Raw genomic sequence first — 15,871 nt, forward strand, 5'->3', positions numbered from 1 at the left:
CCCCGTTGCACGAAGATTCACGCAGTCGGCTCCCTCCCTGGCTGCTGGCACCCAGGCCTCCGCTATGGCCAAGCCTCTTCTGCTTCAGTTGTCTTCAGTCTTTGCTCCGTACCTTCTTATGCAAATCAACCCACCATCTTTGGTGGGTTAATTTGCATACTCCTGATTGGCTGATGGCTTTCGTGCAGGTTCAGTCAATTTGCATATTTCTCTTTTATTAGTGTTGATTACATTGATTTCAGAGAGGAAGGGAGAGGGAGAGAAGGATAGAAACATTAATGATGAGAATCATGGATGGGCTGCCTCCTGCATGGCCCCCACTGGGGATGGAGCCCACAACCAGGGCCTGTGCCCTGACGGGGAATCGAGCCTGATACCTCCTGGTTCATAGGTCCACGCTCAACCACTGAGCCACTGGGGCTGGCCTTAGTGGTACTTCCTATGCCTGTGGCTCCGTTTGCTGCTGCTGCCTGATTTCGCCTCATTTTTCTTCCTAGGACAGCCAAGCGGTGGTTCTGCAGTTTAAAGGCAGACACATTAGGGGCTGAACCCCAGCTCCTGTCTCCGTAGGTGGGGGTTAAACAGGGTTTACGGTCTGAGGCCTCAGGTCCTTCCCTCAAGTGCAGGACTGAGCCTGCTGGTGAGGGCGGCTCCGGACGCGGCCCGGGAGCCGGCCCAGGAGGGCGCGTGGCCTCCACCCGCGGGGCGGGCGGCAGGTGGGACAGCCGGGCGGGATGGGCGTGGACCGGAGCCAGCCCGGAGCCGCGAGCGCGTCCCCCGCAGGTGCCCGGGACCGGGGGAGGGTTCCGGGTCCCGGAGGGAGGGAGGAGGGGGGACGGGGCGCCGGGTCCGGGGGGAGGGAGGGTCCCGGGTCCGAGGGGGAGGGAGGAGGGGACGGGGCGCTGGGTCCGGAGGGGGGGGAGGGAGGGTCCCGGGTCCGAGGGGAGGGAGGAGGGGGACGGGGCGCCGGGTCCGGGGGAAAGGGGGGAGGGAGGGTCCCGGGTCCGGGGAGGGAGGGAGGGTCCCGGGTCCGGGGAGGGAGGGAGGGTCCCGGGTCCGAGGGGAGGGGGGGGGGAGGGTCCTGGGTCCGAGGGGAGGGAGGAGGGGGACGGGGCGCCGGGTCCGGGGGGAGGGAGGGGGGAGGGTCCCGGGTCCGAGGGGAGGGAGGAGGGGGACGGGGCGCCGGGTCCGGGGGGAGGGAGGGGGGAGGGTCCCGGGTCCGAGGGGAGGGAGGAGGGGGACGGGGCGCGGGTCGGGGCCGCAGGAGACGGCGGGGCGGGGGCCCGCAGGCGGGTGGCCGGGCGGCTTCCTCCGGACTTTGCCCGCCGGCCGGGCCCTCCCTCCCCGGGGCGGCGGGCGGGCGGGGGAACGGCTGACGGACGGACGGGGGACGGCGGACGGACGGGCGGACGGACCGGGGACGGCGGACGGGGAACGGACGGACGGGGAACGGCGGGGCGCGGGCGCGGCGGCGGCCGGAGCGGCGGCGGAGGGACCGGCACCGGAAGCGCTGGCGGCGGGCGGCGCGCGGCGGGGGCGGGGGAGCCGGCGGGCACGGCGGCCCCGGGCGCCCGGCCCAGCTCAGCCGCCGGCCCCCGAGCGCGCGGCCGGCCGAGCGGGGCAGGTGAGCGGGCCGGGCGGGGGCCGGGGGACCGGAAACCGGGGGGGACCGGGGGCCGGGCGGACCGGGGGGGACCGGGAGACCGGGCGGACCGGGGACCGGGGGGACCGGGGAATGGGGGGACCGGGGACCGGGAGGCCGGGGACCGGGAGACCGGGCGGACCGGGGACCGGGGGGACCGGGGAATGGGGGGACCGGGGACCGGGGGGGACCGGGGAATGGGGGGACCGGGGACCGGGGGGGACCGGGGGCTGGGCGGCGGGACCGGGAGGGGGGCCGGGGACCGGGGGGGACCGGGAGGCCGGGGGACCGGGGACCGGGTGGGGGGACCGGGGGCCGGGCGGGGCGTCAGACACGTTGCGGCCGCGGGCGACGTGCGGGATGTGCGGGCGGCGGGGGAAGGCCCGGAGGGCGCCGCCTGGGGGCGGGGAGCCGGGGCGGGGGGAGCGGGCGAGGGGGGATCGGGACGTGGGGTCCGGGGCGGGGATGGGGAGGGGCGGGCGGGGGGCGTGACCCCGGTGACCCCCGCCCGCTGGCTCCGCCCACTGCCCCGGGCGCCGCGCTGAGGAGCCGCAGGGGCCACCGGACATGGTGAGGCCGGTGCGCGGCCTGGGGTCCGGGCGGTGATGCCCGGGGGGGGGGGGGGGGGGGGGGGGGGGGGGGGCGGCCAGGTGAGGGGGGAGGGGGAGCCAGGTGAGGCCCTGGGGGGAGGCGGCCAGGTGAGGGGGGAGGGGGGAGCCAGGTGAGGGGGGAGGGAGGAGCCAGGTGAGGGGGGAGGGAGGAGCCAGGGGAGGGGGGAGGGAGGAGCCAGGGGAGGGGGGAGGGGGAGCCAGGTGAGGGGGGAGGGAGGGGGAGCCAGGTGAGGGGGGAGGGAGGAGCCAGGTGAGGGGGGAGGGAGGAGCCAGGGGAGGGGGGAGGGGGAGCCAGGTGAGGGGGGCGGGGGGAGCCAGGTGAGGCCCTGGGGGGGGCGGCCAGGTGAGGTGCGGGGAGTCCTGGCCAGCGCCCAGCCTGGTCCTCCTGGGCTTCTCCGTGTCTTAGTCCTCCATTTGATCCTAGGAGAGCGTTTTTGAGGACAATAACATGCTCTCTGCCCTGAGCTCTCAGCTGAGAGGCTGTGATAACAGACAGATAAGGAGGGGAAAGCAGTTGACACACACACGCGCGGAAGGTCAGTACGGACCGCGGCCTAACCTAGGTTTCAGCCGCTAACGAGCCAGGGCGCCCTAAGTCTGCGCTGGGTCCTGGGGCCCAGAACCCCCGACAGCTCCGCTGGGCTGACACCGGACAGAGGCCGGAGAGCCTCCGGGGTCCCGCCGGGCCCGCCTGCCGCCAATCTCACGCCCCTCACCTGGCACCGCCCGGCGGGCTTGGTGTTTGAGCTGAGCCACGTGGGCATAACTGAACGAGGTGCCAAGTGCCTGTGACAGTGCCCTGCGGGCCTGGCCAGACTCTGGGAGTTTTGGAGTGACGTCTTCTGTGCTGAGGATGCGCCGGGAAGAAGCAGATCCTGTTTGTCCGTTCGTGGCTGTGTGTCCGCAGGAAGTTCCTGTGAAATAGGGAGGGCAGGTGTGAGGTCTCTCCTGCTGACCGCGGCCCCGGCTCCTCCGTCCGAGCCGTGGCTGAGGGCGGGGGCTCCGGGCCGCCCGCCTTCTCTCCGGACACGGCCTGCCGCCGTGGGCTGCGTGGCAGGAAACCAGCGGGACGCGGTGGGCAGGAGAGACGGAAGGGCGAGGCGTCCCTGCGACAGGCGGTCTTCCCAGTCCGACCAGGAAAGGGCACAAGCCGAGCACTTTGTAATCTAGGATGAGAATGTAAATATGGTATGTTTGTATAGCCGAAGGAATATTGATTTTAACTGAATGTGTGATACAGATGCCACAGACTGCGAAAGAGCAAGGTAAAAATTAACTCCCAGGACGTTGACATTATGGTATATAAACAGCCACCTGACACCGGAGGGAGAAACAAGGAAAAGTTGTCTAATTCTGACGGATCCAGGGCCCGGAAACTGTAAAGATTAGAGTCAGGCGTGGCAATGGGCAGGGTTAGCTTTTCTCTGAGCACTTAAGAGGGAACCAAGCTCCTGGAAGTTTTTATTTCCATCCTAGAGAGAAAGTAGAATACGCCAATCGGGTAAATTAGCTGACGCACTTTTATAAAAAGTGAGGGACGGTCATGGACTCCGGCGACAAGGTAGGCTTGCCCCTGTTGGAGGAGCTGGTCTCCGAGGCCTCTGGCCAGTTGTCTTTCCTTCGCCTTTCAGAGTCTCTGCGGCTGCTTTAGTGTTCGGTCCAGAGCAGAAAGAACGGGGCGGAACGTACATACTCCATCTCGGAGGCCTGATGCTCTCACGGCTTTTTTAATACATCAGTTTGTGTATTTCCACTTTGTTTACTTGCCCTGTTTGTTCTGTTTTTCAGGCAAATGCGGATAAAGCGATGTCTGCCAACCTCAAGTACCTCTCCCTGGGGATCCTGGTCTTCCAGACCACCAGCCTGGTCCTCACCATGCGCTACTCCAGGACGCTCAAGGAGGAGGGGCCCCGCTACCTGTCCTCCACGGCCGTGGTCGTGGCTGAGATCCTGAAGATCATGGCCTGCGTCTTACTGGTCTACAAAGACAGCCGTAGGTATCCAGGCTTTGTGTGTAAGTCGTTGAAATGCACTTAATTGTTTGGTATTGTTGATATACGAGTGTCCTCTGGGTGGCCTGCAGGGATCGGCCGAAACCCTCAGTCCAACGCCACCCGCAGCAGCTCCTACCTGCTGCTCCCGCTCATCCCGGCCCCACGTGCCTCCCGCAGGCTCACGCCCATCAGTCCCGATCAGGAGAGGCTGTGCTGCTGCTGCCGTGCTCACCAGCCGTGAGCCCTGCATCTGGCACCCTCCCAAGGGGAGCGGCCTGCGGGATGGGGCTGAAACCAGCTCTCCGACATCCTCTGAGGAGTCCCGGATTGCGAGAGGAAGCAGGCCAGGCTGAGGGACCCCACTGGTGCATGATCAAGCCGGGAAGGGACCACAGGAGGGCTCCAGGGCCCATCTCGCTCAGTCCCAATCTGCTAGACCCAGCAGCAAGCTAACCTACCTTGGTGGTCAGTGCACATCAGAGTGACTGGTCGACCAGTTGACTGCTCCCTGGTGCTCAGTGCAAGTCATAGCAAGTGGTTGAGCGTCCTTATTATCATTAACATATTACTCTTTGGTTGTTTGGTTATTTTGCCATTTGGTCTATTTGCATATTACCCTTTTATTATATAGGATGACATATATGTAAATATATGTTGTTAACTACACATTTGAACACTATTGCATTATCTAATACCCTAGTATTAAGAACATTTCAGTATTTGTCATTTTATTAAGATGGCTTTTTTTTTTAAACTGATTTTAGAGAGAGGGGATGGGAGAGGGAGTGACAGAAAGAAACATTGATGTGAGAGCAAAACATATATTGGCTGCCTCCTGCACGCCCCCTACCAGGGATGGAACCCGAAACCCAGGCAGGTGCCCTGATCGTGAATGGAACAGGCGACCTTCTGTGCAGGGGACACCCCACTGCGCCACACTGGCCAGGGTTCCAAGGACCAGGAGACAGAGGGATAGTGCTATTCTGCAAATGCTTCCTGAGAATATTTAACATTTGAAACTTAGCCTCATTAAAGGTATAGTTTAGAGTCCAGTGGTCGGCAAACTGAGGCTCTTTGGCCCCTGGAGTGTGGCTCTTCCATAAAATATCACGGCCTGGCCGAATCTATGTTGAAGAAGTGGCGTTAGGAGAAGTTTAAGTTAAAAAATTTGTCTTTCAAAAGGAATTTCAATCGTTGATATTTGGCTCTGTTGACTAATGACCAATCACTGGTTTAGACCTAAAGTGTCTTAACATGAGGCCCAGTATCCTTTCCTCAGGAGAGCAAACAGGCCTAGAGAGAGGGCACGGAGTGTTGGGTCCCTCCCGGCCTGACCTCCCGCTCCGCGCCTCCCCAGAGTGCAGCCTGCGGGCGCTGAACCGAGTCCTGCGTGACGAGATCCTGAACAAGCCCATGGAGACCATGAAGCTGGCTGTCCCCTCCGGGATCTACACGCTGCAGAACAACCTGCTCTACGTGGCGCTGTCCAACCTCGACGCGGCTACCTACCAGGTGCCGAGGGCGCCTCCCTCCTGGCCCTTCTGCCCAGCAGACCCTCGGCCGGCGCTCACCCGCTGTCTCCCTCCAGGTCACCTATCAGCTGAAAATTCTCACCACGGCGCTGTTCTCCGTGTCCATGCTGAGCAAAAAGCTGGGTGTGTACCAGTGGCTCTCGCTGGTGATCCTGATGACCGGAGTGGCTTTTGTGCAGGTAGCCGTTCCCGACACGCGCCCTGTCACGCCCCACAGCCGCCTCTGCTGCGCCAGGACAGGGCGGCTCTTCTGAGAGCTTCCTGTGCGCCATGCCCCGGGGCTGTAACCGGTGCTGAGAAACATGGAGAAGCCAACTGGTCTGACCGCCAGTGAGGGAGCAGGACCCTGCGGGTGGGAGGAAGCTCCTGTCCAGCGGTCCCAGGAGCATCGGAGGTGACGGACATGCCGAGACCGTGCCTTCCGCCCGTCGCCCACCGCTCTCACGGTCCTCACTGCTCTCCCCGGTCCCCTCGCTGGGCACTGCCTTGGGGCCTGGTCCGGGGAGGCTTGTCTCTGTGGTTACTTCCTTACGTGAGGAGCTGCCGTCCTCTGGAGCTTCCGTCAGCACGGCGTGCGGGGCTCCTGTGCTGCCGGCCGCCCTGGCCGTCACAGGCCGCGTCGGGTTTGAGTGGAACCCCTGCTGGGCAGCTGGCTGGGCTCTTCAATCGCCTGCTAAGTGGACGTGACCTCCCTGCCCATCCCTGTCCGTCCCCGACATCACTCTCCCTCATCTTCTGCCCGACGTCCAGCAGCTCTCCCGCTCCGCGCTCCCGGCCCGTCCTCCCGCTCCGCGCTGCCCGCCCGGCCTCTCCTGTGCCCTGGGCTCCACAGGACTATTGCTGCGGGCTAACAGGGTGCTTTCCTTCAGGGCCCTGCCCCAGAGTCAGCTCCACGCAGTCCCCGCTGTGGTCTGTCCAAAAGCAAACCCAGCCTGTCACGTTCCTGCCACTCAGCGCCCCCAGCGCTTTCCCGAGTGAAGTGTGTGTGCGCCTTGAATAAAGCTTTTCCACGTTTATTTTAATGGGCCAGACCCAGAGCGCTGAGGGCAGGGGCAGCCCCGGGGTGGATGGTGAGCAGGGCAGGGTGCAGGCAGGGACAGGGTGCAGGGCAGGGCTGGGGTGCAGGGTGGGGGAAGGGCGAGGTGCAAGGCGAGGTGCAGGGGAAGGCCGGGATGCAGGGCAGAGCCAGGTGCTGGGGCGGGGGGTGAGGGGGGAGGCGGGCAGAGTGGGGTTCAGGGGAGGGCTGGGGGCAGTGCAGCCCCAGGCTCCCTTAGCTACACACGCACCCCGGAGTCTCGGCGGCCACTGCAGTGTCCCTCCTCTTTCTCGGCCCAGCTTTGCCATTAGAAGGCGGCAGGGGTGGTGCTGTAGTGAAGTAACGGCTCTACGGCTGTTTCAGAAGCTCTCCGCAGCCCCAGGGTGGCCGGGTGGCACTGAGCTGGCCCTGGGCATGGGGGCGGGGGATGCTCTGGAAGGATGCTCTGTCTGAACTGCGTTGTTCCTTCGCCCAGTGGCCCTCGGACGCCCAGGAGCCGGACGCGAAGGCGCTGTCGGCCGGCTCGCAGTTCGTGGGCCTCATGGCCGTGCTCACGGCCTGCTTCTCCAGTGGCTTCGCCGGCGTGTACTTCGAGAAGATCCTGAAGGAGACCAAGCAGTCGGTGTGGATCAGGAACATCCAGCTGGGTGAGTCCGCGCGGAGCCTGTGACTCCCGCGCTGCGCTGTGTCCGTGCTCCTTTCCGTCCTCACGTCTTCCCCTGTGTTCACGGCCCTGCGGGCACTTTGGTTAACGTGCGCACGCCCCAGGGGAGAGTGTGGAAGTAAAGCCACTCGGTGACTGAGCCCCGCCCGCAGGTTTCTTCGGGAGCGTCTTCGGGCTGATGGGCGTGTACGTGTACGACGGGGAGCTGGTGTCGCAGAACGGGTTCTTCCAGGGCTACAACCGGCTCACCTGGGCCGTGGTTGCTCTGCAGGTAAAGCGTGTACTTCCCCGCAGTGCGCTGCTCTAAGGCCGAGGACCGGAGGGTGCCGCTGAGCTGGGGCGAGGGGGGTCCCCGACCGCGCTCAGTGCCCGCCGAAGTGGCTGTGAAGAGGCGGGTGGGAGGGTCGGGGCCTTCACTTGAACCGGGGGAGATGCCCGCGGAGAGCAGGAGGCAGGGCCGGCAGATGGACTTCCCGTTGCTCTGCCCGCTGCACAGGAGGCGGTGGTCACCCATCAGCTCAGGAAGCAGCCCCGAGGTGCAGCGGCGACAGCGCGTCCCCCTGTGGCCACGAGTCGCTCAGTTTATGCCCTGAGGGTCCAGGCTGCTCCCCACCCGAGGGGGGGGAGGGGGGGCTGTGAGGGGAAGATAGGAGATGCAGCTGCAGGTCCTGCTGGCAAAGCCACAGCCACGCAGGAGGAGCAAGAGTCCCTGTGGGAGGTGGCCAGGGAGGCCAGGGAGCTGGGCTGCAGAGCCGGAAGGATGCTCTGTCTGTAACCGGAGACAGGGCGAGTGCCAGTTCAGAGGAGCGGGCAGACAGGAAGTCAGCTTCCTGCGGTGGCTTTGATGTGGGAGAGGAACCTCTGTCCTCAGGAAGCGGCTGTGAGACAGAAGGGCTGGGCCACTGGTCTGAGGGGCCCGCAGGCGCGAGCAGGAGAGCACTGGAGGGGACGCAGAGTCCCTGCAGCGATGGGGCCTCTGGTGGCTCCCCCCCCCCCCCCCCCCAGGCTCCAGGCTCAGTCCCTCCCCGCGGCGAAGGAGGCGCGAGGCGCAGGGGAAGCAGTCCCCGCAGCGGGGCTGGCAGGAAGGAGGCTGTGAGGACAGCCGCGCCCTCCTCACCAGCCACAGTGGGATCGGTCGGAGGAGGTTCTCTGCTTTAAAGGGAGCACAGATAGCGGCTTTAGGGAAAGTAACTGAGAGCAGTGAGAGGTGGTTGGATGGGGAGAAACGGGAGGGAGTGGTTAGGAAGCCATGAGAGGCTGCCGCTAACTTGGTGTGGGCAGATTTTATTCGTGAACTGATCAAACTCGTTACAACACTGCAGGGTCCATGGCGGTCACTATCAGACAGCCGTGGGAATGAGGGCTTCGGAACAAAGCCCAGGAGGCTATTGGTTAGAAGAGGGGCTTAATGAAAATCACTGACTAAATGGGGAGAAATTTGTAGGTCAAAAGCTTAAAGTCTCATTGAGTAATGATATTGTTTTGAAAGCAGTTGTCTATACGTTTGTTTTTTAAAGAATCTCTTAACCCTTCCGCAGGCACTCGGAGGCCTTGTCATAGCGGCTGTTATAAAGTATGCAGACAATATTCTAAAAGGATTTGCAACTTCCCTGTCCATAATATTGTCCACATTGATATCCTACTTTTGGCTACAGGACTTTGTACCTACCAGGTAACATCTTTTCTTTAAATCTCCAAAGGGTATAGAAAAATAAGGATTTTTTTTCAGATCTAGTCTGAAAAATGCTGTTCTGTTACAACTTTTTAAGAATCTTGGAAATGTAATGAGGGTTCCTTTTAGCTCTTTTTAAAAAGATTTCCAATTATGTGCATGAAAATATCTTCCACTGGAAACATTTTTATACAAATCTGGCTGACAGGAGTTTTCCGATAGATCTGAATGGGTTTTTCTCCCAAAGGAAAAGTCATATAAAAATCATATTTAAAAGTTCATTGGCCTTATATTAATAAAGTCATAAAATAAGCCAAAAAAATGACATTTTAAAAGTTTGAAGCTTTCATTTTCTTGAATACACATGTCAAAAGTTAGGATCGGTATTCTATTGGGTCGGCAGCTAAGTAATTGCGGATTTTTTAAAGAAAATCAAAGACAATTTTTTCATGGAACTAAATAATTTTATTCTGTAATGTATTGCCCATTTTGATCAATGATCTTTTGCCATCTTTCAGGCAGCATCATAATCCCACGTTCAAAAAACTTCTGGTTTTTATTAGCAAAAAACTGAATCAGGTACGATTTGACATCATTATCATTATTGAAATTTTTACCATTCAAGGAGTTTTGTAAAGATCGAAACAAAAAGTAATCAGATGGTGCAAGGTCAGGACTATATGGTGGATGTGGCAAAACATCCCAACCAAGCTCCATTAATTTTTGCCGAGTGACCAAAGATGTGTGTGGCCTTGCATTGTCATGATGGAATACAACACCTTTTCGATTTGTCAGTTCGGGCCGCTTTTCTTCAACTGCATTGTTTAATTTCGTTAGTTGTTCAATGTAGACATCAGAATTGATCGTTCGGTTGGGTGGTAAGAGTTCAAAGTAGACAATTCCTTTGTAATCCCACCAAACTGATAACAAAACCTTCTTTTGATGAATATCAGCTTTTGATGTTGTTTGAGTTGGTTCACCTGGGCTGCTCCACGATCTTTTCCGCTTGATATTGTTGTACACAACCCATTTTTCATCGCCAGTTATCAGTCGTTTTAAAAATGGATCATTTTCATTACGTTTCTTTAGCAAATCGCAGCTGCTAATGCGTTGCGTTAACTGTGATTCTTTCAGTTCGTGAGGAACCCATGTATCCAGTTTTTGAACATAGCCAAGTTGTTTTAAGTGATTTTCAATGCATGTATGTGATACATGAAGCTTCTCTGCAATCTCACGTGTTGTACTGTGACAGTCCGAATTGATTATTGCTTTGATTAGGGCGTCATCAACTTCAACTGGACGACCAGGCGTTTTTCATCTTTGAGTGAAAAATCACCAAAACGAAATTTGGCAAACCAATTTTGACACTGCCGTTCTTTTAAGGCTTCGTCACCATAAACAGGACATAACTTTTTATGAGCTTGCGATGCGTTTTTCCCTTTGCGGAAATAAAAAAGCAAAATATGACGAAAATGTTCCTTTTGATTTTCTATTTTTCAACGAACACCAAACAAAAACTACAAAACAGATCAAAAAACTTTTTTTACTGATTAACAGCTGAATAGCCAACTATCAAATAACAAAATGTGTTTTACATTTGTACTACGTCTGCAAACCTAAAAATTCAACTGAAGCCATATATGTGTGGAACCCGCAATTACTTAGTTGCCGACCCAATAGTTTACATCCAGTTTAAGGCCCGATACCAGTTTTAAGTTCATTTCCAATTCATAGTAAGGGATCATATTTATGGATAAAATAAAGAAAGCAAGTCCCTGCATTTAGTCTTATTTTCTTTTAAAGAGCATCCTAAAAAATTGGTCCTGAGTTTTGCTGATTATACCTTGGATTTTATTTTATTTTTTAAATATATTTTATTGATTTTTTACAGAGAGGAAGGGAGAGGGAAACATCAATGAGAGAGAAACATCGATCAGTTGCCTCCTGCACACCTCCCACTGGGGATGTGTCTGCAACCAAGGTTCATGTCCTTGACCGGAATTGAACCCGGGGCCCTTGAGTCCCCAGGCCGATGCTCTATCCACTGAGCCACACCGGTCAGGGCTGTACCTTGGATTTTAAACAGAAATGTACTTTGGTTTGAAAGGAGTGTAGATTTCCCTTTACAGTTTCACATCTTAAAAAAAATGAGGTCTTCATTACAAGGCATATGAAGATGAAAGACATTTAGATGTCTTTGTTTTGGGGGACAGTGCAGTGAGGAGGAAAAGGAGGAGCAGGAGGAGGAGGAGGGAGCTGGAGCCAGATGCGGAGCTTTGCCCCCCGCTTCACGAGGAGTTGGTAGGGCTGGGAGCGGGTTACCTTCAGCTTGTCCTCCGCGGTGGCTGTGGGCGCTAAGAGGCGTGTGGGCGCCAGCTGAGCAGCTGGGAGGAGTGAGCACACGCTTGGCTGGCCTTGTTACTGAACATCCCCCATCCAGCTGTGAGAGTAAAGAAAGAGAAGCCTTGTTGGCTTTTAACCTGCTTTTGTCTTTTTCCTTTTCTCCTTATTCAGTGTCTTCTTCCTGGGAGCCATCCTCGTAATCGCAGCGACTTTCCTGTACGGCTACGACCCCAAGCCTGCGGGCAGTACCACCCGAGCATAGGGCTCAGTGCGTGGGCGGTGGGGACCCCCAGGACTGCTCAGACCCCAGATCTCCGAGATCACACTGCCCCCTGGCTGGGAAACATGAACGTCCGGCCAACGTGTGTGTGTATGTAACAGAGTGCCTACCGCAGCTGGAGAGCCAGGCTTGAGAGGACTGCCAGGGCTGGAGTCGCTGCAGGGGGCGGGGATCTGAGGTCAGAGGCGCCTGCGTGTGGACCGCTGCAGGGTGGCCTGTGCTCTCTGCAGCGAGCGCCAGCGGTCACTTCTGCAGACAGCTCCTTCACTCCACTCGGTCTTTCTGCCCCTCGGACAGGCCAGCACGTCGGTGGAGAGTCAGTCCGACAATGATAACTGTTGCCAGCAGAGCTGTGAGGAAGTAGAAGGATGGCCTGAGAAACACTTCCACGTACCCAAGATTTCTATATTTGTGCAAAAAGATTGGCAAACAAAAGATCGCTAAGTGTCGTTCACCTACGTAAAAGCTGGTGAGGTGCCCTCTGGGTCTGGCTGGTCAGAGTGAGATGCAGAGTCCACATCCACATTCCACGGAGAGAAACGCACATTTCTCCACCCACCTGTCGGGTCTTCCAGCGCCTCGGAAGCATCCCCGCTGCATGCGGGTGGCCCTGGGCCCTTGGGTGCTAGCGGCTGGCCCTCACCCACCTGCTGCTTCTCCGTAAATCACATCAGTCGTTAGGAGTACTTTAACGGAATTCCTGTGTGTTCCCTTAAAGTTTCAATATGTGATTTAAAGGGAGTAAATACTCACTTATTAATTTACAATAAAATAATTCTTGTCTAGTATCTCCATTTGGAGACTTTTGAACTATCAGTGCATGAACTGTACACATTAGGGTGTTTTTAAGAAGTATTTTACTCATGGATATGTAAACTCTACAACTGTTGTCAAAAACAACCACCAAAGTAGGTCTGACATCAAGGAACTGAGACCAAAACAGCTTTCCTTGGAGACATTCCAGGTTGCCATGGTATCACCTATAAATGGCGCTCTGACTTACACCAAGGCCACTCAGCGCTTCCCAGGCGCTCACACCCGTCCCGGGGGCTCTGAGTCTCCGGGGCCCTGAGCACCGGGAAGCCAGGAGGCAGGAAGCCAGGTGCTGGCTCCCGTTTGCTCAGCTCCACCGTGGAGCGGCAAAGTGCAGGAGTGAGTTACCCGGCGGCACAGGGAGAGACCGGGCGGAGGAGATGAGGGGAGTGCTGGGCAAATCCTCCTGAAGTTGGATGTGGGTTTATTTATTGACGCCAGGATTACCAGAGAGTAGAATTATTTTACTTTATGCTTTTCATCAGACTTAATATATTTTTAAAGTTTCCTGTTCTAATCGTATAAAAACTAAAAAGTCACCCTCATGGACTTTGCTAAATGTTATTTACTCCTTTCTCGCCACTACTTTCATTATAAAAATATGCTAATTTGTGGGAGGAACGTGCCAGTTGGTAGTTCTATTAAAAATTAAGAGCGTGGTATTTGGGAGTAAAGTTGAAATGCATGTGAAGATGTTTCCTCACCGAGATGGGATGCAAGCACAGAATCTGGCTCAAAATAGTACTTTCCAAACATGGGTGCTTGTGCCAACAGGATTGGCTCTGACTTGGTTGATGCAAGCCTGGTCTTAGTACCTCTAGTATCAGGACGCAGCCTGCCTGGTGCACCGGAGTTTGAATGTGTGCGAAGTCACAGGACACTTCAGTGCCTGCTGGTGATGCAGATGGCCCCAAGGAGACTTCTGGAAGCCCGGCTTAGGGTGTTCGGTGACCAAGGAAGATCGCGGTCAGGCTGGGTGTGTGTGCAGTAACCACCGCGCCGAGGGTGCTTTCAGACGATCGGCATTCACACTGACCTCTGTGACCCGCGAAGCGAACCCAGTCTCAGGTGCTGAGAACTCAAGACTGAATACTGTAAGAAGAGAGCGTTCAGCCCGTGGAATAGTGGTCAGGTAATTACAGCCATTCCTGTGTGCTCACAATTATTGTTAATTCAGGTACAGTCTGCGCCTGTTTTAACACTTCCAAAAATGACCCAGGAGCACGATTGGATATCAGATATGCTATCTACAGTGAACAAAATAACACAATTTTCAAGATTCCTAACAAAGTTTATAAAGTTATAATCAAGAGTTTTAAGAAAGGAGAAAATAATCTAAAGTATATTTTCCAAGCAGTTTTTATTTTGCTTTTCTAGTCAGTTTGAAAATGTTATCAGAGATTGGGTTGTTAGTTTATGCTTTTTAATCCCTAAAGATACAGTCACATTTGAGAAGAGGAGCCCTTATTCCGGATCATGTCATATGTAGGGTGTCCCCCCAAAATGCATACACACGGCTGAGTAATTATAAAGGCAGTGTTTATTAACATGCATTTCATACCGGCCGGTGTGGCTCAGTGGGTGAGTGTTGACCTATGAACCGGGAGGTCACGGTTCAATTCCTGGTCAGGGCACCTGCCTAGGTTGCGGGCTCGATCCCCAGTAGGGGGTGTGCAGGAGGCAGCCGATCAATGATTTTCTCTCATCATTGATGTCTATCTTCCTCTGCCTTCCTCTCTGAAATAAATATATATTGAAAAAATAAATTCATTTTCACAAGTGAGCTATCAGCTGAAAGTGTGTAAGCATTTTCTGGGACACTGTATGTACAGACATGCCATTTTCTTGGGTGTGGTATGGGTTTTGCTGACTTCCAAAGCCTTATTGTATTAAATCTTTTGTGACAACTCGATTATTTAAATTCTTATACTTTTTAAAGTTTACTTCTCTCCACTAATTGGTTCATTATAAAGAATATGCTAATTCATGGGAGGAAAGTGCCAGTTGGTAGTTCTATTAAAAATTAAGAGCATGGTATTTGGGAACAAAAGTCTGAAATGCCGCATGAGGATGTCTCCTCGCCGAGATGGGCTCAGCCCTGTGAGAAGTTCGGGCGGTGGTGGAGCTGTCTCATGGAGGAGCATGTGGTACGGATGCAGAATCTACGTTTACATCCATGTACATTGAGTGCCACCCTTCGTAGGAGGGGTGGTTTGATCCATAAACTAGGTTGTAAGGAGACATTGAAAGGAAACTGTGCTCAGTAGACATAGTTAATGCTGACTGTTCTTAAGAATTGGCACGCTTTTCCTCTTCCCAAATTATTAGACTTATAAAATGCGTCCTATAGTCATTCAGCTGAGTTTCTTTTAAAAACAGGGTTCCGCATTGCTCACTCTCATCGTTACCATATGTAATCACATGTGCATGTGTGCTGTATGTCTGGGAAGGTTTCAGAGCCAGTTAGCTGTGTGGAAGGTCACTTGAACAGTCGGTGGGATGTGTAGCACATTCAGAGTCTCTAAGGACCACAGCCAGAGCGCCTTCATCACAACCTGGGCCTGTGCCTTGCTTCCCAGAATCCCTGACATCCCGGAGGCTGTGCCTGTCATTCCCAGCTGTGGGCATTGGGAGGAGGAGGGTGTTTTAAGGATACTAACCCGCCTGCTGCCGTTTCAGCATTTGCTCAGGAACCCTTACCTGGCGGCATGGGAGGGTGGGTGCCCTGTGCGAACACTGGTGGCAGCCTGACGGGCTGCCAGGCTGTTCGGGTGCGTGCCCTGCACTGGGGGGGGGGTGGGGGGTGGGGGGTGGGAAAAGGGGTTAAGAGGCGCGAAGAACCAGCTTAATCACCCAGCCCTCCGGCATTGCGCTCCTCCGACCTGGACAGTCGGATGGAACCATCATGCTTTCGCTTTATTTCTTCTGAGCTATCATTTACTGTGATTTAAACAACGTTTTACAATCATTTTGGGTTCTGAACTTGTCTATATGTCTGTATTTTATTTGTTTAGAAAGATTCTTTTGGGCTTGGGAATGTGATTTGTATGTTTAAATTTTGATGACATAATTCAAAGAAATATATAAACTGGTCTTTTGTTAAATGGCTTTTTTTAAATTGACAGATTTCGTTGTCATTTTTTCTTTGGTACCCAGTTATCCACTTAGTAAGCTGATGAAAGTACATTATTTTCATAATTAGCGATGTAAGCGTCTCTCTGTGTCCCCTGGCGCCCCACTCCCGTGTCAGACAGGACCCATGAGTTGCCCCTGTTCTCTGGCAA

At 55.5% G+C, this 15,871-nt stretch overlaps 1 protein-coding gene and 1 long non-coding RNA gene across 5 annotated transcripts in view; one reads left to right on the plus strand and one right to left on the minus strand.

Annotated features, from left to right (window-relative positions):
- Window positions 1-1,483: 1,483 nt before the first annotated feature.
- SLC35A3 (solute carrier family 35 member A3) overlaps window positions 1,484-15,871 on the plus strand; it is a 29,196-nt gene continuing 14,808 nt past the window's right edge. For 2 of the 4 annotated variants that reach the window (XM_036453311.1, XM_045586832.1), the window contains exons 1-7: window positions 4,042-4,246; window positions 5,605-5,759; window positions 5,836-5,958; window positions 7,291-7,462; window positions 7,632-7,750; window positions 9,018-9,151; window positions 11,666-11,766. In XM_036453311.1, coding sequence (XP_036309204.1) covers window positions 4,060-4,246; window positions 5,605-5,759; window positions 5,836-5,958; window positions 7,291-7,462; window positions 7,632-7,750; window positions 9,018-9,151; window positions 11,666-11,756 — 981 coding nt within the window. In that variant the 5' untranslated portion in view covers window positions 4,042-4,059 and the 3' untranslated portion in view covers window positions 11,757-11,766. Of the gene's footprint in view, window positions 1,625-4,041; window positions 4,247-5,604; window positions 5,760-5,835; window positions 5,959-7,290; window positions 7,463-7,631; window positions 7,751-9,017; window positions 9,152-11,665; window positions 13,100-15,871 lie in introns of those variants that run through there. The other 2 variants (XM_036453312.2, XM_045586833.1) reach the window with 2 other exon arrangements.
- Window positions 12,497-15,778, minus strand: LOC123652970. The gene is made up of 2 exons (XR_006742559.1): window positions 14,532-15,778; window positions 12,497-13,158 (listed from the first exon to the last, which is right to left on the minus strand). It is a non-coding gene; the product is annotated as an uncharacterized LOC123652970 (long non-coding RNA).

This window comes from Pipistrellus kuhlii, unplaced genomic scaffold (assembly GCF_014108245.1).
Source record: "Pipistrellus kuhlii isolate mPipKuh1 unplaced genomic scaffold, mPipKuh1.p scaffold_m20_p_24, whole genome shotgun sequence".
NCBI lineage: Eukaryota > Metazoa > Chordata > Mammalia > Chiroptera > Vespertilionidae > Pipistrellus > Pipistrellus kuhlii.